At 49.6% G+C, this 25,982-nt stretch overlaps 1 protein-coding gene across 1 annotated transcript; it reads left to right on the top strand.

The window, feature by feature from the left end:
* Window positions 1–1,521: 1,521 nt before the first annotated feature.
* Window positions 1,522–15,659, top strand: CLRN3 (clarin 3). Its single transcript, XM_003994520.4, has 3 exons — window positions 1,522–2,061; window positions 8,411–8,590; window positions 13,815–15,659. Exons 1-3 carry the CDS (start codon window positions 1,833–1,835, stop codon window positions 14,093–14,095), a joined length of 690 nt encoding a protein of 229 aa, XP_003994569.2. The 5' UTR covers window positions 1,522–1,832; the 3' UTR covers window positions 14,096–15,659.
* The last annotated feature ends 10,323 nt before the right edge of the window (window positions 15,660–25,982 follow it).

The following is a 25,982-nucleotide window of genomic DNA, read 5'->3' as shown; positions in this document are numbered from 1 at the left end:
CGAGGAGTCCCATGAAAAATTGCTGACATTTGTACTAGCACATTTTAGAGTTCAACAGAGAGTAGAACTTGGTTTTATTATGAATGCATGTATAGACAGGAAGGTGTGAGGTAAAAGTCTCTGCCCAAGGCTGACCAGAATTACTTCTCCTAGGGTGAATTTTTAATCATAATTGCTTTTGTCTTTATTTCCATCACTTCTATTCGATATAGTTTTTGTAATGAGCATATCTCATGTGCATATCCCGATACGAAATTATGTTCAGAAAACGGGCTAAAAGGAAATTCTGCCCCACCCCTTAACATGCTGAAGTTGTAATTTGAAAATTCTGAAATTCTGTCCCATCCCTTAAAAATGTAGTCAAAATAAATAGACTTAATTGGGGGGAAAAAACAGTTTTCCCGATACTATGCAATGCTGTGAAGCTCAAGTAAAGCGTGCCATTCGCTGTGTGAAGAGGGGGTGGTCAGATCACTGCAAATTTTTCTAATGAGCAGCTGGACAGCAAAAAGCAACAGCTTCAGTAAAAGTTCACGTGCTCTGATTCACTTCCAGAAGTCTAAGCCAGGAGATACCCAGGGATATAGACAAGATTTATGTAGAAGGATGTTCATGCATGGTATATATATATATATATATATATATATATATATATATATATGGCCAATATATATATATTGGTCTTGGCCATCGTGAATTAAAAACTGAAACAGCATACGTGTCCACGATAGTGGAGTATTTGTTTTTGTGTCTCCAATAATTCACTTAACCAATATTGGCTGAGTCTGCTCTTTGACAGACCCTGGGGTCTAGTGTTGAGCAAAACAATTACGTCCCGAGTCCTGAAGCCCCCACAGTCCAGTTCCCCTCAGGAGAAAGACAGACAACCGACTCGTTCCACCACAAACAAGTTTGGTGCTGTTCAGAATAGCACTGGACACGAATGTGCCTACACAATATTACTTTGTAATAAGAGAGCACAATAAAAAAGAGGAAGACAGACACGCTGTGGACATCTTTTTATTATCTCGAGAAGTGGTCTGCTTGCAGCGTGGGGGAGTTTCTCTGAGAGACAGAGAGGAGCATTGGTAAACCATTAGTTGCTTAACAGGGAGGATGGATAGGTGGCAGAAAGCCCTGATGCCAGAATGTTCAGAACCATTTCCATCAGAGCACGAAAGACAAATAAAGATGTGCCTTCTCAAGTTATAATTTAAATAACGTGCAAATATAGTCTACTTTGGAAGAGGAAATTTCAAACGTGCACCTCTCTAGCAAAGTCAAAAACTAAGGAGCTTGTAAACTTTTCTCTTTTCGTTCCATAGAGCCTTTAGCAAAGACTTAATCTTCTTAGGGTTCTTTTTGAACTGTTGTTAGGGTCAAGTCCTTAACCAGTAAAGCAAGTCTATGTTGTTGGCTGCTAGAATCAGCAACATTTTTGAAGGACAGATCCACATTTTTTTTAGGGATTCTAGTCCTGTCCTGACATGGTAGGCTGAACTTGCTTCGAGGGCGCATGGCAAAGAGTTATAAATTAATTGTGTGATCCAGGAAGTCCTTAGGAAGACCATGCCTAGCCCTTGTTTCCACTGGTTGGCTGTAACCATAGCAACCCCTTACTCCAGACCAAAGTTCAGGTGCTGTAAATCTTTATGGCCATGTTCATAGTCCAATGGTCCTCGGTATATTCCTTCCTATGAAGAGCAAGCTTTCGTATTTTATAAGAAGCATTCGACTCCATTTCTAAATACTGGACTCCAAGTGGGTCCAAAAATATTATCAAAAGACCTTTGATATTTTTTTAACCTTAGGACCCCTACTTTCCTGAGAAGATGCCTACGAAGAAGAAAACACTGATGTTTTTATCCAGCTTCTTTACAAGCTTCGGGTCATTCATCGTAGTCTGCTCCATGCTCGGGACTCAAGAATGGGTCAGCAGTCAAATTGCCATCAGTGACTCGTCTTCAAACGGTAGTCTTGTTATCACCTATGGACTTTTTCAAGGCAAGAGTCACCAAGAATTCAGTCATGGACTTGAGGAATCACAAAAAGGCTTTAAAGGTAAATGATAAATTAATCTGAATGGGGCGCAGTGAGACTGTGTTAGCTGGGTAAGACCCAAGTCATCCTCCTTATGGGCCAAAGAACTGTTCAAAAATGATCTCCTTGTAAGCGTTGAGATGGCTTGTAGGTATGAAAATATATCTTTAATTTTGAAACTTCACCACATTATTGTTTTAGCTTCCTCAGTTCTGGTTGTGTCTATGAGCACCGTGGTCCACATGATTCTAGCAGAGGCGATGTTTAAGTGATATTACCAAGTCTACTGACAAGTAACTAATTAATTAAATATATGTAGCAGGAATATGGTATCCAACATAGGAGGGTAGTAGGAAAAGTATGCGTATGGATGGTGGTATTTTAGATGGGGTAACAGTCCCTGTCCAGAACTCCGTTGGTGGCAAGGAAAGACTAAAGTGGAAAATGTGATCAGGTTCTCCTTCTCAGATCTCCAGTTCATTTCTTTAATCTACTCGAATTTGAATTTTTACCTCCAAAACATCTCATTTTTGTCGGACCTGGTACTAAATTTCTGTTAATTCTATTCATTGCATGTTTTGTAGGAATGCCCCATTTTTTTTTCTGATTTCTTATATAATAATGCTCTCCTCTCTTGATGGATGGAACACAAAAATTCACTGAGAATGCTAAGTTGAATTTAGCTACCTATTTGACTTTTGAAGATTGAACATATACCACTACATTTTCAAAAGTTAAGAGCGGTCTTTGTAACTTATTCAGCACCTTGACCTTGCATTAAACAGTGTTGCATACAGGTAGCCAGGCATTATCAGCCCAATACAGTCATTACCTCTTGACTTGTAAATGTGCATGGTTTTCTATCTCGTACAAATGTAATATTTAGTTTGAGTTGGAGCCTTAGACTCAAGCCTTTAGTCTGAGTTTGAGCAACGTGGTTGTATTTCCAAGTAACAGAATTTGTCTTTTAAGACATTAGCAAAAGTAACGTCTCCTCCAGCCTGTCGGTAATGCCACCTCCCTCCCCGTCCCCCCCTCCAGCCCTGACCTCAGCTTCTCGGGGAAAGGAGGAATATTCCCTTTGCGGCACCCAGAAGCTAAGACTTTCCAAGATTCAGTCACACATTCAGGATGTGAACAGCATTTTCAAAACCAGAATGTGTCATAGTTCCTGAATCTCCAGACACATTTAACATTTTTTAAAATATGTGATAGCAGCCTGCGAATTTTTTGATTTTCATGCTGTATCTGTTTGGAATCAGTCGGCTCCAATTTGAGAGACGTGGCTTCAGGGAGAGCCCTGCTTCCCTGTGTCAGGGAACCTCAGAGGCCGCAAGGGTAGGTCCCAGCCTGGCTCTGCAGCCCCGTGTGAGGGAAGTGGGCACCGTGGAGTGGAGAGGGCAGGGGTAGGCGTAGGCTGGGACAATCCTGAAGGCTCAGGGCCCACATTTGCCTTTGCTTTGCCTGGCTCTCTGCTTTTAGTCTGTTACTGCAGAGCCGCGTTCCAATGTCGTGAAGTCACTGCCAGCCTCTAGGTGCCGTAGAAGATAAACCACGTCCTGATCAGTGAAGGAACACAGTTCAGCTGCTCCAGCTCATGTCAGCTAAGGGCTCCCCAGAGCCTATGGGGGCTTCCTTGCTGATGGTTTTTACAACCCTTGAACTTGGAGTACTCAACAGTTCTCCAAGATAGGGAAACGTCATGTAACTAGGACGTATATCGTGGTGTTCAGCCGCTGCAGACCCAGGGATGTTTTCCCTGGAGAGCAGAATTGGAGACTGAGGAAGGGGTGCTGCTCTGCTGGTTTCTCATGACCACCTGGGGCTCATCTCAAATCAGCAACCAATCATCGGCGGTATAATAGTATCTGTATAGATGCCACTTCCTTCCCCAGCAGTGAAGGGCTAACCTTTCCATTTAATAAGATGTCAACCATGCCAGCTTCTTGGCCTGAAGATCTCCAAAGAATAGTTACTATTGCCAAGCTCTGCTACATTTCTGCATGGGATTGAACATATCGTGCCGACGGGGGCTGTAGATTTGGAAATGACAGCACAGCATAAAGGGACAATGGCTGATATCCACATGCCAGAAGAATCCAGCCACCAGTATGTCAACTGGTGGGGGAAATATTCAGCCAAACCTGGAAAGCAAACTCTCCAATGTGTCGCTAGATTATTTGGGCAGCTCAGCCTGACCAGGACATCTCCTAGCTTCTTCTAGTGGTCTCCAGGTTTGTTCAATATCCAGATGAAGAGTTACAGGCCCTGTGTCTACCAGGAAGCACCTGGCTTTTGCTACTCCAGAAGTTCTGGATAGTGAATGTCAGTCCAAAACACTTCCCTGAGCAGCTGCTTCATGAGGGAGGGACGGGGATATGAGAGGCGTTGCACATGGCTGCTGGCCTTGGTCAACTCACCATAGCTTCTATCTAGAGAAAGGCCCCCATCAGTTAAATCAGGTGGTGTAGGTTGCTATGAGAGCAAGGGAGAATTTCACCCAGTCTGCAATCTTCCCCCCCACCCAAAAAAAAAAACACCACCAACAAACAAACAAACAAACAAACAACTGGCCCACCAGTCTCTTTTCTCCACCTACCCAGTTTGTTCTCAGGGGACCCAAAATTGCACTATTGGCCCAAGCTACCAACAAATAGAAAAAGTAAATCTGCTGCAAAAATCAATGAATTGCAAGGAGATGAAAAAAAGAGGCTTATTTCTTCCTTAATACTCCTACTCGCCTACCCCACCCCATATACACCTATGCTTTTCCAAGGACAAGCAACTTGTTACTTGTCCCCAGAGACATGACCACGCTGGGTGATGGAGCATAGGGATGGAGAATGCACTCTCCCTCCTTCTCTCCCCGAGAGAACCCAGATACATTTCCCAGAGGCTCGGCATGCCAGCTGGGACTTTTTGGAAGATCTCAAAGGCCCAGCTTATCAGGGGTATGCTGTGGTCCACGGGCTGAGGGGTCCACCAGGCCAGGCTCCCTGATGACCAGGTGTTTGAGGAGCGGGTGGTGGCAGTTCCCACCCACCCACAAAGCCACTGGCTCTCCCCTGAGTTCTGAGGACTTCTGGAAAACCAGAGCTAAAAGGACCAGATGGCTAGTGGGTCCCGAAGGGTTAAATCTCCATGCATAGAAAGCCCGGGTGTCCAGATGACCCATTTCTGCACACTGCCCGCGGCCCCCGGCACATTTCTGCCTCCCAGCTGTGGGGGCCATGGCCTCTTTCCTGGGGTTACCAGAATCTGGGCAATTGGTTCCAATTCCTGATTCCAACGCTTGGCCCTGAAAAGGAAGAGAAAAGAACGGAATGTATTTGCTAATTTTGTAGGCAGGGAGCAGCTGTCAGATGCTATGGGGGTTTATTCTATTTCGTTCTTGCTAACTTTCCCCAAATTTCCAGCTTCCATTGTCTGCGTTCTGAGCAAGGAGGAGGCTGGGAGATATAGCTGTCATACCTGTGTGGCAGGATATTCAGAGGCTGAACTAGAATTTTAAAATACGGCAGTTAAAATTAAGATAAATTGCTACATCAATACAAAGAAAAGTCTGAGTCAGTAGGCTCCAAATTGACTCCCTTTTGAAAAATCATGTCTGTTAGATCTTACCAAGAGTCTAAAACAAAGCCTAACCTGACTGTCACTTTGTAGTTTACTCTGAACAAGAGGAATGTTCACCATTTGCAAACGTACATCCATTTACAGCATTTAATAAGTGTATAACGCAGAAATATTCTCCAGGGCACTTCAGAGATGGCATTTTCCCCACACTGAAATGTCTTATTTTCTAGTTAAGTATCCAAATTATTTCTTATTGGCTAAACACCGAGTTTGTTTGGTCCCCAGCACATTTCTGATTAGACCTTCGAGCTTCCTCCTTGGTGTCCAGGGAGGAGCAATGCTTCCTCGTGGTGACGGCTGGAAACTCTCCAGACGCCGCACCGCTGAATACGTGTGTCCTGCTTCCCTTTTTTGTCCTACTCCTGCTCTGGTGTCGTCATCCACCAGTTCCAAAGCAGGTGTGTGCCACCCGAGAGCAATGAAAATCTCAGCCCGAGCTCAGGGCCCTCAGAACAGCCCGACCCCGGTGGCTGCCCTGGAGGGCGTGTGGTGCCCGGAGGGCAGGTGGCCATCGGACCCTGGCCGTCCCCACCCAGGCAATCGGCGGTGGCGGGAAGGACCACATTTTTAGTTTAACCTATGTCATTAGATTTCTTACCTGGGATGCGTCACACAGAGAGCGGTGCTAAGGACTTGGCCCTGCCCGTGGGTCGTTAGCAGAAGTCCAGGTACCGCTGGGCACAAGGGGACTGACTGGCCGTGTGGGAGGTGAACTTTGCTCTCAGGCCCGCCTCTCACCGAGGAGCAAAATGTTCTCCAGCCAAGGGCGGTGACGTCATCGTGTCCATTCCGCTGGGCTGGGAACCCCCCTCTTCTGCCCTCTGCTCCCCCACAGGGCTCCCAGGGCTGCTCGGGGCAGTATCCAAGTCTCCGCTTTTGTTTTCGCCACTTTGGTTTCTGCAGCCTCTCGCTGCCCACTGTCCAGTGACCGGAAGTCTGTCTCCCTCCTAGAGGACGGCTGATTAACAGCCACAAATCTGAATTCACAATGTAGATGTTCGGACCCCGGGAGAGCTGTGCCCTCTGGCCAGCATGTTTTGAAGCTTGGAGTCAGAGTAAAGTGTGTACAGAGCTGGGGTCAGGCTGGCAGGAGCTTTGGAATCATGCCTGACAAAGAACATTCCGGAGACGTGGGCTGTCAATCACACTGGGGTTTCGATCTCTCTTCAAATACCTGAAAGGCTGCCAGGCAGAGCGGAGCAAGAGGTTTCTGTGTTGCTCCAGAGGAAGCATCAGGACTCTGGCAGAAGTCCTGGAGATACGCATCTGGGCACAGCACGATGAAGAGATTTCGAATAATTGAGGCGACACAGTGATGAGAAGGAGACACCTTGCAAAGAGAGGGCCCCTTGCTGCTAGGACGCTCCTCCCTGGTGCGCACAAGGCCCTGGGGCTCCTGTTCTTTGAAGCATTGGGACCAGAGACAGAGACAAGGGGCCCCCGAGCCCTGGGACAAGGGATCTTTCCTGGCCCTTCTGGCTTCTGTTCTTTAAAGCTGCTCTGTGGTGAGGCTGTGAGTGGCTCTCTGCTCTATCCCAGGGGCCTGAGAAACAGGAAGGGAAAGAAGAAGGCTTTTACTTTCTCTTACCAGCCCCCTAGTCACGGTTCTTACACCTGGCAACTCCCAAGGATTTTGTTAGCGTGTTACTAGGAGCTCGGAAATCTTTTTCCCCGATTATTTTTTCTGTACGTCGCCGTGGCTTTCACAGAACATCTTGGTAAACACTTTAGTCGATGTGATGGCAGTCACCGGGGCCCCAAAACGCACCGGTAGCCTTTGGAGACGTTCTGTAAGTGCCTGGCTGGGGTTACAGGTAAGCGTGGGGACACATGCCTCCGGTCACTGGTCGTTTGGTGTCGTAAACAGAGGAGCGAGCGGAGGAAACAGGGACACGGGGGGGGGGGGTGGCTGGTTGCGGTTAGAAACAGCAGGATGGCAAAAGCAGGAAGTGATGGCCAGGGGCCCAGGGCATCTGTGTTACGGATACGAGTGCGTATTCATGTCTAGAGCGCCTCTGCACGTAAGAGATATGCGCGTTTTATAAAATGCTGTCAGGACCCAGAGGAATTCAGCTCGGAGAGAATTCTGATGGTTCACCCAAGGTCCATCCTCCGCATGCGTTCGAGCCACGTGGGCTCTGGGTCCTCTCCGGCTCCGGGGAAGTGAAGTCGGGAAGTGTGGAGACACCTCACTTGTCCACACAGCAGTCATCTGCCTGTCTCCAGGGCCAGCTACCTGGTCACCATCAGCTCCTCTCCTCCTGGCCTTCTCTGTAACGGGCCGACCTCCGAAATCTCAGCCTTTACCAGATCCTCTCTGTCACAGGTTTTCATAGTGGCCTCCTGTAAGTTCCCCCAAGTGGAAGCATCGTAGTGCTCCGAGCGGGGGGGACACTGTCCGTGATGATGTGGAAATGCCCGTGGCAGGCGTCTGAGGCCAGAACGCACTGAGGAGGGCCGTCCAGCCCTGTAGCAGCTCTATCGAGGAGGGCACCCTCTTTCCTCTGGGAAATTGAAATTGGGACGGTCCTGTGGTTACACACACTCAAGGGGGGCCTGAGCATCGTGAGGCCCCGCCCCTTCCTGCTCCCGCACACTGAGATGCCCCCTGCAGCTCCTAACCCCGGTGCCCCAGCGGGTGGAGTCCAAGAGCCACCCGGGTGGCGGGGAGCGGCCCTCCCGTCTGTAGGGCTGGGGTTTGCATTTTGCGCTCCGTGCTGACCCAACGCTGCTTTAGTTCTAGAGAAGTTGAACAATTCTTCCCGAAGAACGCTGCACCTGGTGGCCGTCCTGCTGCTGGTGCTCAGCCTGTGCACGTCGCTGCTGAGTTCCGGGTTCACCTTCTACAACAGCATCAGCAACCCCTACCAGACGTTCCTGGGGCCCGTGGGCGTGTACACCTGGAGTGGCCTTGCTGGTGAGTGGTGCCGGGAGCACCCGGCGCTCAGCTGGGAAGCACGTCCCCGGCGTCTCTGCGTCTCTGAATCTGGCACACACAGGAGCCCACGTGGCCACCGCCGGGCTGTAGAAACTGAGGAGACCTAGTAGGTGCCGAGCTGCGTGCTGCGGCCTGGGCTCTCCTTCTGCCCATCTGCAGCGTTGTTAAGCATCCTGGGAAATAAAATGGTTTTGAATGCACCGGTGAGAGGCCAGGGGCCAGATGGGGGCAGGGTGTGACGTGTTAAAATGCGTAACAGATGCCAGTCTCTGCTCTCGAGTGTAGAACGTAAGGAGTTAGACATGATGCTTCTAAGTCCACAAAACATTCATCTGTGACAACAAAACTCCTGTAGCGTGTTTAACTCCAAGTGGGGTTCCGTGTAAGGTATAGAGGTGCACACACACACACACACACACACACACACGCTCATACATACACAGGTGACAAACACACATACATACACAAGTGTGCACACACATGCACATACCTACATGGATATGCACACACATGCACACATACACAGTTGTGTGCACACACACATACACAGGTGTGCACACACACACACATACATTGGTGCGCGCACACGCATATATAGGTGTGCACACACACAAATGTATACACATATATGCACACAAGCACATACTTCTACATGCACACATGTGCACGTATGATCACACGCATACACACATGTACGTGCATGCACACCCACACATATGCACACATCTAAACACACACAGATGTGCGCACACACAGAAGTGCATGCATGCATACACAGATGCACATACACAAACATGTACACACGCACACACATACACACAGTCACACACACACGCACACACTTATTTACTCTCCTTCTCACCTCCAAGTAACAACAGTCAATGTGGGCTAGAACCCAAACATGACACCTCTGTATGGCTGTGCCACAGAGAACCGCAAAGAAGGTCGTTTAGAGGATCTGGGGCCAACACCCTTCTTGCGGGTGATGTGACAGCCCCGGTTGATTCTGTGCAGTGTGACTGGCTTATTTTACTTGTTTACTGGTCCAGGCTGGGGTGGGGGGTGCAGCGCAGATGGGAAGTGCATCCCAGCTTGAGTCACAGCGTGTGTGGCTCTCGCTGGGTTTTCGCCAGGCTCTGCAGCTGCCGTAAATGCCCAAAGGCCTGCTCAGTGGGGGGCCTCGTTGCCCTCGCCAGGTGGCCAGGCTTCTTCTGCTTTCTCTCTCTCTCCACCATGAAAACCTGATCTCGAGAAAGGATCTGAAGAAGTCTGTCCTCCCCCTGGGAGGACTCTGGACGTGGTTTCATCTAAGTTCTAGGTAGTGCATTTTAACCCCGGGCCCGGAACTTTCCAGCACAGGAAAGGTGGTCTGGTATCAGGAAGCCTCAAGGAGGACTCGGGGCTGCTTCCTTCTGTCCTTCTGTGAGAGGCCGTCCTTGCACAGGCCGGATTCAGGTGGCGGGAAGAGGTCCCTGGGTTTCTGAGCTGTGGCTCTCAGCAGTGGTGTGCTGGAGAAGACAGGGCTCTTGGGGGGCAGGGGGGGCGGGAAAGGACGCCCTGGCTGGAGCCCAGGCAGCTCCAAGTGGTAAGGACACTTCCGCCTTCTTCACACTAATAGTTGAGGAGCCAGCCCCGGACGGCGTGAAACAGGGGAAATCCATGCAGCTCGACACTCACAAATGGGATGCTCTTAAGAGTGCCATTCATAATCGGCAAGCCAGGCCAGAGGCGGGAACCAGGAACGCCTGTAAGGCCACATTGCATACCCACCCCTCGGCTCTGAGGATTGGGGTTGGGCTGCTTTAGCCACATTCATGCATGATTTGCCCTTTCCTTTCTTCCTGTGGTTGTATTACCTGGTGGTAAACACGAGCCAACCCCCCGAGTTAAAGGGCATCCGCCGTGGGCCAGGCCCCACAGCGCTGTGGAATGAGTGTTCCTGCATCAGCTTTCCCCAAGAGTCATGCTAAGGGACTCGCTTACAAACTCAGATATCCTCACCCAAAGGCCGTGCTTCCTTTCCCCAAGCTCTTTCTACCACTACAACTCACCTCGGTCAAACCAAAGGCAGGGCTCATTGGCACTCTTTGCCAGGGTAAAAAAAAAAAAAAAAAAAAAGGATTCTTTTAATTTTTGCTCAGGTAATTAAGAAACTAAAAAAGGTGGTGGCTTCAGGTGCAGCTGGATTCTGGGTCTCGACCCACGCCCTCAGAACAGATGCCTTGCAGGTTGCTTCTCTCTTGATTTTCCCAGTGTTCTCTCTGGTGTTAAGCAGCAGACAGGTCCCCTTAAAGTCAGGATGTTGGCCAACCACCCCAGAAGAAAGGACTTCTTTTCCCCCAAATCTGACTCTCCCTGGAATTGTCCTTCCCCGGCCCTGGAACAACCTCCATGGAGTTGAACTCATTGGCTGACTCAGCCAACGGCTGGGACGCCTGACCCCTTGGAGCGGGGGCTGGGGGCGTCTTTAAGAGGGAAATAAGGACCTAGTGCCAGAAGAAGATTGGATACGGGGTCGTAGGGACAAAACGGGACGATGTCGCCACTACAGCCTGCAGGCCTCAAAGCCCATTGCCTCATAGACCCTGTTTCTGCAAAGCTGGAGCTTTAGGCTCTGTCTCCACAGTTGAGTACGCACTGGCTCTTTACATGGTGGAGGCCGATGCATGTTTGTGGAAGAAAACAAGAAAACCACCAGGCCGGCGGCCTTCCCCTCAACCCCTCCATCCCCACCTACTTGTAACAACAAAGCTTTGTCTGACGGGGAGAGAGTGGGGAGAGAGTCGTGTGGCGTTCCTTTCCCGGCTTGGGGCAAGTTCGAACACACAGAAGAGTCTGCGGGGGAGGCAGGAAAACAGTCTGAGATGATATCCGTGTGTCAGGAGAAGGTCTGCATTGTGGCAGAGGTCACAGGGAGAGCTTTGTGGCGTTGGGCTTTGTGTCTGGCCTCCTCTGAACGCCTCCCATGACTTCTTGATCCCAGAGCTCTGAGAAGCCAGGCTTTTGCCCCGGGTTTGCCTCTGGGGACTCCCGATCGTCTTCACACAGGCTTGGGCTGTGCGGAAGGTAGTGAAAACTCCTTTTCCGTGAGTCTCCGCCTGCAGTCACCTCCCAGGCTCCTGTGTCCCCTGACCCCAGCCTGCCCTTAGCACCACACCGGCCCGGCATGGCCCAGCCCTGACCATAGTGGGTATAACCACAGGAGAATGTTGGAGCCTGAGAGAACTCTCCAGATTGTCTTCCCCCACACATTTGATCCTCAGCCAAGGAACCCAGAGAGCAGAAAGTGATGTGACAGGTCCCACGGCCTGAGGGTGACGGGCCAGGACTGGCGACAATGTCCTGAGCCTTCGGGAGATCCCCCTTCTACCTCGGGGCTCCCTTTATCCCTCTGTGAATCCCCTGTCCCCGAAGGCTGGAGAGGAGACAAGGAGAGGCATCTCCTTCATACAGGGGCTCACGTCAGCACCTGTCTGCAACAGCCCCTCCCAGTTCAAACCAAAGCCAGCACGTTCCATCGAATGAAAAGGTGTCTTAACCCTGTGTTCACCCCGCCCCTTTGTGACTAAGTTTTCATAAGAACTTTCACAAGAGCGCAATGAAGGCTAATTGGAGTGTGAGACACACAGAGTATCAGAGGAGAGGGCTCTCAGATGCACAAATTATTGAGAAGTGAAACCGTCACACTGAGGATGAAGGTCTGCCATCGGGGAGAGTCAGAGCACTCTTCTCACACAAAAGCCCACAAGCTAGAGCCTTTGGAGGCTTGGGGAAAGTCCCCGGGTGTGGGCTGCAGCCAGGACACGTTGACCACTCCCCCCAAGTCTGTCGAGTGTTGGGTAAATGCTCCCAGAGATGTGCAAACGCCACCTCCGTCGGCCTTGGAACGTTGCATCAGTTCAGAGAGAACCCCGTGCCCTTTGGCCGTCACCCCCTCCCCACTCCCAGCCCAGCCCTAGTTCAACCAACCATGAATCTGAATCTTCTCTTTGCCTCCAGCTGACCCCCTCTGGAAGGCTAGGAAAGAGGTCCAGGGAAGTGCACAAGTCACCGGGGCCAGGAGGCCAGAGCCCTGGAATCCAGTTCTCTCTGACTCCAGGACTCTGTTCTCCATGGGGGCCAAGGTGGCTGTCCAGAATCAATACCAAGGCACATTCTCCAGGGGAGGACGTTATGAAGAATAAAAAAGGGACAATAAGACGACCAAAACATTCTAAAATGAGTTTATGGGGTGCCTGGGTGGCTCAGATCGGCTAAGCGCCTGACTCTTGCTTTCGGCTCAGGCCATTATCTCATGGTTTTGTGAATTCGAGCCCCACGTCGGGCTCCAAGCTGACAGTGCAGAACCCGCTTTGGATTCTCAGTCTCCTCCTCTCTCTGCCCTTCCCCGACTTGCACTCCCTCTGTCTCTTTCAAAATAAATAAATAAACTTTAAACAGAATAAAAATAAAATAAAATGAGCTTAGTGAGAAGACCCTTCCCAGTTAATCGCCACACTCCATTGTGTGCAGAATGAAAGTCTAGCCTCCGAGCCAGTGTCTGGGGCTCCCTGCGGTGATCTCCTCCTCTGTATTCAGTGCTCAGGACCCTCGGAGCGGCTCCCCATCAGTGGGGTCCTGTCTCACAGTCCCAGCTGCTCTGAGCTCACTGTCCCCGGGTGGGTTTGTGTAGGCTGTGTCTTCTGCTTGCCATGCTGTGTCCTCCCAGCTTCTTTGAATCCTTGTCATCTATCCAGACCTCTCTAGAAAGCTTCCTGCTGACTCTCCTGTCTACTCATTCCCCAGTTCATTCAGCACAGCTCTGTGTGCACTGGGAGGGGCCATGTGACGCGCCCTCAGCCGAGCAGACCCTTCGGGATGGGCTTGAGCTGCGTGTTTGCCCTTGGCCGGACGCTGCCTGCACTGTCTTTAGCTTCTCGCGCCTAAGATCTAGCTCGTCTCTTACGTTTCTTTTACACCCTAACACCTAGAAGACCGTAACCTAGCCATCCCATAAATGCCCACAGAGCACATGTTCCACTAAGAAAGAAAGTGACGTGTTACATCTAAGTGATGAATCACTCAATTCTGCTCCTGAAACCATTATCACACCGTATGGTAACTAACATGGATTTAAATTTAAAGAAAAGAAAGGAAGGAAGCGACATGAGAAAAGTGCATCACAACACTTCATATTGTTCACGAACCTGAATCTTCTTTCCAGCGTTGTTCGTTTTCCTGACCATGATACTGTTCGTGGCCAACACACAATCCAATCATCTCTCGGAAGAGCTGGCCCAGACGCTGTACCCACTGTATCCAACAACCACCTACAGAGGAACGACCCACAGCTATGGTTACTCGTTTTGGCTCACGCTCCTCGTCATTCTTCTAAGTGTTGTCACCGTGGTCATCATCGTTTTCTACCAGAAGGCCAGGCACCAGCGGAAACAGGAGCAGAGAAAGCCAATGGAATACGCTCCCAGAGATGGAATTTTATTCTGAACTCTATGTTATGTTGTGTCCTCATTATGTCTAGTCTGTTGTACGTCAGCCCCCGAGAGGTTACTGGCTAGCTTGTCTGGACAATCCGCATGGGTAAGGGCAGCCCTGGTTGGCTGTCACTTTGTGATAGTTTTGTATCTCATGACGCTCCTTAAATGATGTACCCTTGACCAGCTTTCTTCCCTCTAGGGTGGGGAAGATGAAAGGGAAATGTCTGCAGGCCATGCAGCGTTCAAAGCAGTAGAATGATTCCAAGACCATGGATCCTTCCAGCCGGGTCTCACTCCCTAAGATAATAAAGGTTTGTGGTACGCACCTTTACTTTAAGTAGCTCAAAGCACTTTAGCACTTAGGATCTCCTCCTCAGGAGGGACCAGGTATTTTTTATTCCACTGTATGAACAAACACTTTCAGGTGCAGAGGGATTCAGAACTCATCTTTCCAGGACCAGGTGTTGGAGGCAAAAGGTGGGGGAGACTTTGGGGTAAATTCCCTGGTCCCCGGGACCCCTAGTTGTTGACAAAATTCAAAACCAGTGGCGGGTAGGAGTATTGATATATGACCTTCAAACCCATTTTTGAGGTGGCAGGGTGCAGTTTTTATATGGAAAAGACTAGGAAGTGAGAAGATTAAGAAAGACAAAAATTATAGCCCTGCAGCCTTCTCACTAGGGAAGCTAAATGTATTTTTGGTTTAGAAGGATTGCGGTGAATTAGTCAAAACGAAAATGTCACATTGCAACAAGTTCTGGTAACCGACCCTTTGCCGTTGACACAGTCTGGTTGCCTGGATGGGAGTGTGTCAGCCCCAGCAGAATCCGGCCCAGCCAGAGGCCAATAAATGGCTTAGAGCACCGTGGCTTGCCGGCCTTCCCCGAGTCGAGGCCAGGGCAGACACAGAACACAGATGCTGGTTTGCCCTCTAGAACAGGTGCATAGAATCGATTCACAGTCTCATGAGAACACAACAGGCAACTAGGAAATTTTTGGAGAGCTCCCAAATGGATTAGACCTACTTTGCCAGTACGATATTCTTCCAGAAAATCCCTTTGAGGATCTTTTGAGCTTGAATATCCCACTAGTCAGTCAGAGTGAACACGGACAGGATTCTGAAATAATAACTCTGTCATGTCTTGATGTAACCAAAGCCAAACAGAGCAGAAGTCTCTCGGCATAGTTTACAAAATGTCGTGTCTTTGGACGGAAAGATATATCCTTTATGAAGCTATTAGGGATTCGTGACCTTCTTGTCTACTATTTTTTCACAATCTGTCTTAGAAATAATATTTTTTCATTCAAGAAACATGAATTAAATACCTGTGATGTGATCAGCCCTGTGCCAACCCGGATACCTGCCCCCCACGGAGCTTACTGTTGAGAAGTCAGGACAGACATTGCAAAAGCAGGTGTTACATTCCACTTAAACAGGTACTTAGTCACAAAACTGTGCTCATTCTCTGAAAAGTCAGTTCTCTATAACCACCCACCCCGAAGTCAAGGTTACTCCAATAAATTAACTTGTGCAACTTTGAGCGCATTAAAAATATGATTCTCAACAGTGAAAATGTTCTAAATTCTTTGAAGCTAAAAACATTTATGTTCTTTGAAGGTTTAATTTTATACCAGAGTGTGATAATGCAGGCAAGTCATGGAAGAGAAAACAGATAAGGGTAACAAATCCATGCAAATGGGTTGCTAACTAGGCAGGCACCCCCACCATGTGTTGGTGCAAAGGACATTATAGGATATAAAGACTGCATTTATTCCTCTCAGCGTTTGAGCAGAGCCTGGTTTCGCTAGGGGACAAAGTATCTCAATCCTTAAATCACAGATGACCTATGAGGAACCATTCAAAACAGGAATCTATACAGGGAACTAGCTTGCACAATTCTGGAGATAAAGAGCATGGCTCTCTCACTATGTCTGAGGTAGAAGGTAATGAAACTGTGTGTGTGTTCTTTAGAAATCTTCTTAAGGAAGAACAGAGTTTGCAGACCACTCTTGGGCATAGACGTAATTCGCTGTTCTAAAATCACTTAACCTTGGGGCGCCTGGGTAGCTCAGTCCGTTGAGCGTCCGACTTCGGCTCAGGTCATGATCTCGCAGTCTGTGAGTTCGAGCCCCACGTCGGGCTCTGTGCTGACAGCTCGGAGCCTGGAGCCTGCTTCGGATTCTGTGTCTCCCTCTCTCTCTGACCCTCCCCCGTTCTGCTCTGTCTCTCTCTGTCTCAAAAATAAAGAAACATTAAAAAAAATAAAATTCAATTAAAAAAATACAAGAAAATCACTTAACAAATGTGCATCACGTCTGTTGTAATGGACCCACATGAAACACTATGGAGGGCTGAGCTATTCTACGGAATTGGAATGTTTCAGCGGTCATGATATGAGCCCCTAATTAACCCGTGTGGTCCTGTTAGGATGAGCTAGATGGCAAGGTTCGTCCACATTTGCAAAAATAAAAAAGTCATGCAGAATATTGTGCTCCTCCATTTTATAAGAACACAGGGTCCATGATGATAATTTTAGGGCAATCAATACTTTGCACTAATGTCAAAGTGATGAGGCTCCCCTACCCCTCCCCAGTGAGTTGTTTGCAAAGCACTCCGGGAGGCAGGGATAACCTCCAGGTAGGCTCTGCTATCATTTTAATTTTATTTGATCATCTCAACAAACCCTGTGGATCAGGCAGGGCAGGAAAAATGGTCTCCCTGGACGTGACACTTTTCAGGGTCTACAGTGTTCTTCCAGCCAGCCCCACACGGCCACGCAATACCGGTGCTCCCATAAGTGACACGCGGCCATGCGGGCAGACAGATCGGCAGCCTTCTCAGACTCCGGGAGGCCCTGGGAGCCTGCAGATTCTGCGAAGGACAGGCAGGCACTGAGCGTACTTCCTGAGTAAGCTGGGCTGCCTGCATATCGCCCAACGAATTTCACTGACACCTGCCCCAGAATGTAGACGGGCGGCCAGTCTGAACGAGGCATCGCATGTGTGGGAGGGAGGGGTTCACAAGCAGGAGCCTTCCTCATTCTGAAACTGCAGCACAGAGACTGGTCCTTGGTCCCTGAGCCACACTCAGGGTGCTCTCCTGACCCCGGAACCCAGAACCCCCAGGGGCCATGGGCAGGCGAGTCCTTCAGTCGGCGTGAAAGGCGGGTCCCTCCATGGCAGCCCTCTTCCCCGTCCTCACCCCCAAACCCGCAGCACCCAGGGCGAGGAGACACAGTCGGAGGCCCCGTGTCTCAACTGCTCCGGCATCTCGTAGCTGACCCAGTGACACCCCCTCCTGAGCTTCTGTTTCCTCGTGACTAAAAAATGAAATACAAATAACAGAGATGACCGTCAGTGTAGGATTGAGCAGGGAGGTTCTGGCATCAGGCTGCCTGGGGCTGGAGAAGTTACTTAATCTCAGGGAGCCTCATTCCAATCATCTGTGAAATGGGATGACGATCGACACCCAGGATCTGCTCTCAGGGTTGTGGGAGGAGCCCTGACAAGGTGTGCAAAGGGCTCCTGGCGGCCATCCTCCTCCTTCGCAGAAACCCGCGGTGTGTAAAAACTATAATAAAAACTAAAGGTGAGATCATGAGCTACTGTGGGCCACATCAATCCTTTTGCTTTGTAAATGAGCAAGGAACAGACACCTGAGACCCAGGAGGTTAATGAACTTGACCGAGCATCCAAAGCCGGCAAGTGGCAAAGGAGAAGTCAAAGCAGCACTCAGACACTCTTTTTTTTTACCTGTTTCTGACTCAGTTCCATAAACGCTGTTTGCATCAGGCGGCTGGCACAGGCCTGGGGCTTGGGGGCACAGAGACAAAAGTTCGAAAGGAGCGTGGTGTCCACAGAAAATGTGGCCTTCTGGGTGTGCCTGTCACCTTTCACGGCACGTGTGAGGCTCACGGTGGGTCTCATTCACTCAGAACAAACAGGAGCGGCTTGCTCAAGCAAAGGCACCCAGTTTGTTTCACAGAAAACCTTCAGCCCGGCTGGGTGCTGACCTGAGCTGGAGAGGGTGGGGTCTCGGCGACAGGACCTGCCCACACACGCCCAGAGAAGGTGGCACATCCTGTGACCAAGGGACTTTGTGCTCCTTAAAATAGAAAGAAGGCCGGGTTACTCATGGTGACCCGGGTCACTGGCGTACCAAGGCTGCTCTCGAGCAGGAACTGAGGTATGAGTGACGTCTGACGCGTTACCTGCCTGCCCGAGCGGGCCGGCCCCAAAGGGTGCTGAGGATTGTTCCTGTCCCTCATGCTCTTCCCGCCTTGTGTCCTCACTCTGCCCAGAGACCACTGGAGTTTCAGACGAGCACCCAGTTCCTTCCACCATGCGTTTGCATTTGGGTCAGGCTTCAGGCCATCAAAGTTTTATTTGCAAAATGTTAAGTTGTTTAGTAAAAAAAAGAGAAATTGAGACAGAAGTCCATTGTGTTTCAGGACTATCTGTTTCGAACAAACTACTTTGCAAATGAACACTCCTCCCAATTCCCACCTCACTCCTGACCAAGAGGGTTAGGCTTTTTTTTAATGTTTATTTATTTTGAGAGAGAGAGAGAGAGAGAGAGAGAGAGTGAGCAGGGAGGGGCAGAGAGAGAGGGAGACACAGAATCCGAAGCAGGCTCCAGGCCCTGAGCTGTCAGCATAGAGCCGGATGTGGGGCTCGAACCTGACCAGCTCATGACCTGAGCCGAAGTTGGATGTTTAATTGACTGAGGCACCCAGGTGCCCCCAAGGGTTAGACTTCTCAAGTTTAACCGGGACCCTTTGTGAAATGCTCTGCTCATCTGATTACGTTGAAGCAACCTACTTCCACAAAATGTTCAGCTCATAAATCAGAAGGAGGAGTTTCTGCTTTTCTGGTTCCGGGCACAGCAGTGGTGGCTGGGTTGTGGTCCTCGTGGCTTTGCCAAGAGCAGTGGCCACGGCTACCATTACCTCAGTGTGCCATCCCCTAAATGCTCTGCAGGAGGCTTCACTGGATCCTCGTGGCAAAAGTCTGGGTTGGTGTATGATTAATCCCACTTTTTAAGCAAGTGACTGAGGCTTAGATTGGTTAGATAGCCTGTCTGCCATACCACACGAGGGAGAGGCTGAGCAGACCTTCCATCGCAGACCATCAGCCCAGGTCTCCGGAGAGGCACAGAGTGGGACCGATAATCTTACGGTAACACCACGCGTGTTTTTTAAAGGGTTGGAAGGGGTCTCAAGGGCAAATCCAAGCATTAGACCTTGGCCCCCGTGGGCGCCCCCCAGGCATGTGGCATTTGGGATTAACTGAGTTTGCTGGATTCTCAAAGTGTCTAATTGGGTAATCGTTCACCTTTTGATTAAGAACGTAACTATTTTCACACACCGTGTGTTATCTTTATGTACTTAAGATAAGACTAACCTCTTGATGGCCCTATCACAATGGTGAGTGGGGATTAAGTACTCCATCAAAGGTAGGGCAGAAAGCACAGGCTTATGAGTTAACAGACTTCAGTCTCCGTGCGAATGTCTATCGAGTGCTTCGTCTACTTACGACACAAAGCAGGAGCACGGAACGCAACAATGTGTCCCAGACATGCAGCTTCCCGGACAGCTAGACAGGCAGGCAAGCAGAAGACAAGGCGGTTTTTGAAGCAGTCCTCTGGGTTCTGTGGGAGCATCCCGAAGGAGAACCTGAAGGCTTCCTCGAGAAAGACACGGCTTTAGCTCCTCTCTAAACCCTGTGACCTTAAGCAAGGACAGCGATAGACCTTGGAGGGGATCTAACGCGACCCACCGGTCACACGTTGGAGTAAAGGAAGCTCAAATATAGTCAGCTAAGGCACGGCTTCCTTGTCTCTGCTTCCTCACCTGAAACATAAAAATAAAAGGGTAGGAGAAGATTTGGGAACCTCTAAATTCTTTCCTTTTCCTTCTTAATTTCGCGGAGTTGATTTCTTGAAGAAGCATTTACGTAAACGCCAAATGCGATCGGGTCAAATTTTCAAGTATGGAGGACACATGGAATAAGTGTGTTCCAGAGAATGTTCCTATAAAATTTGATCTCCATGCTTTTATTCCACAAGGGATATAACGAGCTTACTCTGTGGGGATCTTACTTTGCTGCACAGTGTTGTTGAAACATTTCCCTTAGCTTCTGCTTAACAAAAGCAAATGGATGAATGATGACAATGGATAGGATGTCAAAAGTTCATTTCATGTTCCAGAATGGGGGGAGGGGGGGGTTAAGCTAAAACAGCCTATTTTCCAGACTCTTCCTTCAGTTTTCACTGATACTTAGGTGACAAAGAGCCAGTGGTACATGTGCTGTTGAGGCAATTCCAGGGTTATCCCCGTGGGAGCTGCACGGCTTTTTACTGAGGATCCCAACCCGGACGTCTCATGTCTTGTGCTAAATGCAGCTCCTTGGCAAGACTTTCATAGCTATTCTCCGACCCTAGTCAACTAATGCCACATCGACTGATAAATTGCTGACTTCAGCATCACCCAATGTAAATTGTCTAGCTTAACACCTTCATGAAGACGTGTCCATTATGGACTCGTTCAATCAAATCAAAACTTGTAAAGGATTTTGATAGCGGGATAGATGATTCATCACCCTTTGAGAACAGTGTAGAGGTTGATGGCATTGAAGTGGCACCACGGCCACAAATCAGGAGGCCTCAGGTCTATTAGTCTCAGGACCATGTGGCACCATTAAAGACCCTGAAAAATTTTTGTTCATTTGGGCTGATTCTGCCAATAGGTACCACATTAGAAACTAAAATTATGAGTATTCACAATAAAATGTATTTACTTATTTAAAGATAACTAAACATATTACATGCTAATAAAACATTTTAATGAAAAATATGAAAAATTTTAAACCAAAAAGTATGAATCTCATCAATATTTGGCTTAAAAGAAGACAGCTGGATTCTCGTGTCTGTTCTGTCTTCCATCTGTCATGATAAGTTGTTTAAAAATTTTTTTATAGTTTATTTACTTTTGAGAGAGAAGAAGACGGAGCATGAGTGGGAGGAAGGGGCAGAGAGAGAGGGAGACACAGAATCAGAAGCAGGCTGCAGGCTCTGAGCTGTCAGCACAGAGCCCGGCATGGAACTCAAACCTACAAACCGCGAGATCATGACCTGAGCTGAAGTCGGACACTTAACCAACTGAGCCACCCAGGTATCCCATGATAAGTTGTTTTAAATCCAACCACCCATAGAGATATAGTCAGAAAAGGGAGGAGCATTTTTTTATAATTTTTTTAATGTTTGTTTATTTTTGAGAGATAGAACATGAGCAGGGGAGGGGCAGAGAGAGAAGGAGACACAGAATCCGAAGCAGGCTCCAGGCTCTGAGCTGTCAGCACAGCTCGAACCCACGAACCACGAGATCATGACCTGAGCTGAAGTCTGATGCTTAACCAACTGAGCCACCCAGGCACCCCAAGGGAGGAGCGCTTTAATGGTCTTTTTAGAAAACCATAGATATTCTCCTATGACACTACACCAAAACTTGACAAAGGGTCATTGCTTAAAGGTCAGTTGTGATGTGAAATCGGAAACTATGTGAGTGAATTGTTCTCTGTTACATTAAAACATTGTATCAGTCTCTTATGCTGTGACGGGACCTTTCACCCATGTGTGGCTTTGGAACATCAAATATTGGTCGCTTAAAAAATGCTGGTTCCCTGAATTGGGCGGATCTTCCCAAAGTTGATGATAAATTCATTATAAACATTGAAAATTCACCTTCGTGAATACTGCCACCGGTCTCGTCAGAAAAGGCGGCGCGTATCAGGGAGCCGGGGAGCTCGGGATGACAGATATTGCAAGTTTTCCAAAATTCCAATCTTCACTTGAAAGCTCACATTTTATCATTGGCAACAAATACTGTCGGTTGTTTTCCTTGAAGTGACAGACTCACTTTATTCCTTTTTGAGAAAATGTTGCCAAATACTCCATGCTGAATAACCATAGTTGGTTTGTCATTCTTCCAAGTGAAAATGGAGTTCACGAAAAAGACAGCAGAAGCTCACAATTCAACCAATCCCACGGTGCTGTTCCCGGAGACGACCATGCACTTCAGCACGCAGCGCACAGGCTGTAAGCGCGTCTTTGTTTCGATCAAAGGTGGTCCTAACGAAAACTGGCCTTTTTTTCCCCGCTGCCAATCGGTGGTGGTGAAGACCATAGGATACCCAGTGCTGTTTGACGCATACACCTTGGTTCGCGCTAAGTTGTAAGCAATTTTACCCACCGTTGCTTTCCCACCATCGGCCCAAGCATCGACTGGCTCAGTAAAATGGCAAATAACATCTTAGTGTTGTAATGAGAGTGGTCCTGACCTCGCAGACCTCACGCGGGGGTCTCAGGAACCCCCAGGAATCTGGGATCACCCTTTATATTTCCCGTCAAAACCCTGCCAGTTGAGAATAAGTGAGCTGGACAAAACATATTAAGGAAGGCCCACACACCTGATTTGGGTCTTTCCATTGATGAGGTTTCCGCGTAGGATTGATTTCCAGGAGCTGAAAGGGCTCTGGATCTTTAAGAAAACCTTCTGTTTAGTTTGTTACTGTCCAATTCCCAGCGGGTAAGCATCTTTGGGCCTTTGGGCAAAGACCCTTTCCCTAAAGGGTGATCCATGGAGGGCAGTCAAGAATTCAAGTCAGTTTGATGGCTCAGAGTTTATATGTCCGTGAAACGAGGATTTGGATAGTTGGTCACTGACTTAGAGAAAATCAACTCATCATCTCACGAGTCCTCAACAAGGGAGTCGGAAGTCAACATTTCCAGTGGGTCAGGTGTTCGTCGAGTCTGTGGGTGGGTCTGCCTCCATGATGTTGTCAATCTCTGTGTGTTTACCACCCAAGGCCCTGCTCTGTAAATTAGAATTAATTTTGTCTTTGAGGGCTTCATTGTGTTTTTACAAAAATTCGTAGTTTTGCAAAATATTTTCAATCATATTTCCTTTGTCTTAACGAACTTGCCATGAATTCATGGGAAGCATATCTAGTGATGTAGAAGCAAGCTGTGTTCCACACGTGAAACCTGATTTTAGGCTTTAAAATCACAAGTCATTGGGGCTCCTGGGTGGCTCAGTTGTTTGAGTGGCCGACTTCGGCTCAGGTCACGATCTCGCAGTCCGTGAGTTCGAGCCCCGCATCAGGCTCTGTGCTGACAGCTCGGAGCCTGGAGCCTGTTTTGGATTCTGTGTCTCCCTCTCTCTGACCCTCCCCCGTTCATGCTCTGTCTCTCTCTGTCTCAAAAATAAATAAACGTTAAAAAAAAAATTAAAAAAAAATAAATAAAATCACAAGTCATTTTCTGTTGGAACAGATGCTCCCTCTGGGAGGTTCACCCAAAGACCCTCTAGCACAAGATTTTCATTTGGTCTTAAGGGAAATCTGCTCTGGAATGTTCTCTGAAGCCTCTGGCTTCAGTAAGTTTAGTTTTAGGCTGAGGTAATCCACAATTTCCTGTATTTCTATCTTTAAATGCAGGAAAACAAAGAAAGGATTGTTTTCATTGTCCCCTTGAACTACAGAGAAGGTTTTTAAGGAAGCTAGGCTGGGTTTCGAACCTTCAGGCACTTTGATCTTGGACTTTCAGCCTCCAGAGCTGTGAGGACTAAGTGTCTGCTGTTTCAGCCCCCGAGTCTGTGACACTTTGGTGCAGCAGCCTTAGCGGGCTACGGCAGGACCCGCTCACCTAAGGAGCCATGGGGAACTTGAGGAGAAGACAGGCTCAGAGGTAACTGTTTTCCATAAGCACCAGTGGAAAAGTAAGTAGCTGCAGGGGCAGGAAAGTAGTGAACCGGCCAGTGACCTTTGAGCAGGGTGGAAGGAAGAGGCAGGGAGCTAAGCTCAGGTGCGTATCCTCCAGGGACGGACAGATTCTAGCAAAGAAGGAAGAAGAAAATGAGATGCGTAGATGGAAGGCTAGCAGCACATCCCCTGGGTCTGGAGGCTGGCACGGACTCGTCTGGGTCGCTTAGAACACATCTGGGTACTCTTCTCTCTCCCCGACGACTCAGCACGGGTTCAGGAAGGGCGGTCGGTGCCCAGGTCAGGAGAAGAGTGATAAGGATAAGACGTGTGCAAAGACCCCACCTGTCTGAGCGGTGAGCATGTGAACAGGGCAGAGCACAGGGCTCCTGCCTGCCTGGGATCCAACCCGCGAAGAAAGGAAATCTGGCAAGAGCCTTCGAAGGAGACTACATGTCTGGGTCATCATCGGCTAGACATGAGAAAAGACAGCCACAGCCTTTGAGGGACCACGATACCAACGGTGGTGGCAGAGGGAGGCATTTTCTACAGGGAAGAGCTTGTCCACCCCAGATGTGAATGAATGAGAGCCTGGGGACACTGAGGACACCTGCTCCTAGAGGGAGTCCTGCTTCCCTGCCCAAGACCTACCATCAGGTGGAGGGTTGCCAATTACACTTCGGGGTGCTCACAATTGGCCCGACTTCACCCCCACATGATGCTCACCTGCCCTTCAAGGTCAGGTGGAGTCCAGGCTCGAGGGGCAGATTTAGCAGGCCTGTCTGTGGCTGTGACAGCTGGTGTTTGACTGCCCCACAACTCCCACACTCCCCTCCTGTGCAGGGACTCGGAAGAAGTGACGGCCAATGCTCTCCCCGCAGGACCCGCCTGATGTGCATTCGCTCCGGCGACCCGAGATGGCACAGGAGCCCCGAGGGACCACCTCCACTCTGCACCCCTCCCCAGGCGTCCACAGACGGAGCCCCAGCGCCCACGGACGTCCTGCTCGGAGTGAGTTGGAGCAGGCCCCCGCAGTGGGCAGGCTCTTGGGGGTCTGTGTGCAGCGACTGCCTTGCCCTCCACCCCCTCCGGGGAGGCTCAGCGGGGAGGTGATGGGCCTTGTCAAGGTTCTCCAGTCGAAGCCGGACCGCGGGGCCAAGAGTGTTGTTTGGAACAAACAAATAAAGAGAAACAAGACATTTTCAAAAAAGCGTTGTGCCAGCTTTGGCACCGACATACGGCAAACAGTGAGGTGGGTGTTGATCGCCCGGAATTTGGGGTTCTGCAGCTCTGACTGTGACCCCTGGCTCTGCCCCCGAGAGCCCTGGGAGGTCCCAGAGGGATGCCCTTGGTGTTCCGCCACGGTGGCTCCCTTTTGTCGTCTGTGAAGAGGTTGCAACGGCAGGCCTCCTCGGCACATTATGCGTCAGACAAGGTGACGGGAGATGGTCCACGGGGAGGCCTGGCCCGCGGCCGGCACATGACGTGGCGGGACTGTTGTTACCACCGTACGTGATCACGAGAAACCACGGCAGCTCCTCGTGTGAATCAGCGAGCCTCCAGTCGACTCATTTCCAGATGGGTCTGTGTCGGAAGGAAGCAGGGAAAGACGGAGGGCGGGACACAGGGCCAGGTGGGGCCGGGGCTCTGGGGGGCCCAAGCGGGGGCCGCCTGAGGAGGGCGGGAGGACCGTAGTGCTGGCTCCTGATTGCCGAAGCCCCGGCCGCCAAAGGATCGTCCTTCCCTACATGCCCGTGGCTTGGGGCAGGCCGCGGGGCCCGTGGGGGCAGGGCAGAGATGCAGCTGGCAGGTGCCGTTGGGCATTCAAAAGCCTCACTAAGCGTCCTTATGTTTGATGACGTCCTGGTGGACTTCCGGGGGAAGTCTTGCTACAGGAACTGAGGGAATGACCTTCTGTCTCAGGAGGACAGCCGCTCGGGGGGGCTCTCAGGGCTGGAGACCCCGGGGAGAGCTGCGCTGGCCTTCCTCGGTGAGGAATTGAAGATCTGCTGGGGGCAAGTGTGGGGGGCAGCCTGCTCGGACCCCAGCTCCTCCACGGGTAATGCACCATCCCCATTTTCTAAGGGCAGGCTGTGCATAGAGCCTTTGGTAAGCAAGCTAGGAAGCGACCCTTTATT

Source organism: Felis catus, chromosome D2, assembly GCF_018350175.1.
Source record: "Felis catus isolate Fca126 chromosome D2, F.catus_Fca126_mat1.0, whole genome shotgun sequence".
Taxonomy (NCBI): Eukaryota; Metazoa; Chordata; class Mammalia; order Carnivora; family Felidae; genus Felis; species Felis catus.
This window is presented reverse-complemented; position numbering and strand designations above follow the sequence as displayed.

What these genes read in the sequence shown, in the direction of transcription:
- CLRN3 (XM_003994520.4), top strand. Translation starts at nt 1,833, where the DNA reads ATGCCTACGAAGAAGAAAACACTGATGTTTTTATCCAGCTTCTTTACA. An exon ending in ATCACAAAAAGGCTTTAAAG is followed by an intron (nt 2,062 to 8,410) that starts GTAAATGATAAA and finishes ACGCTGCTTTAG; the next exon opens with TTCTAGAGAAGTTGAACAAT. An exon ending in CACCTGGAGTGGCCTTGCTG is followed by an intron (nt 8,591 to 13,814) that starts GTGAGTGGTGCC and finishes TCTTCTTTCCAG; the next exon opens with CGTTGTTCGTTTTCCTGACC.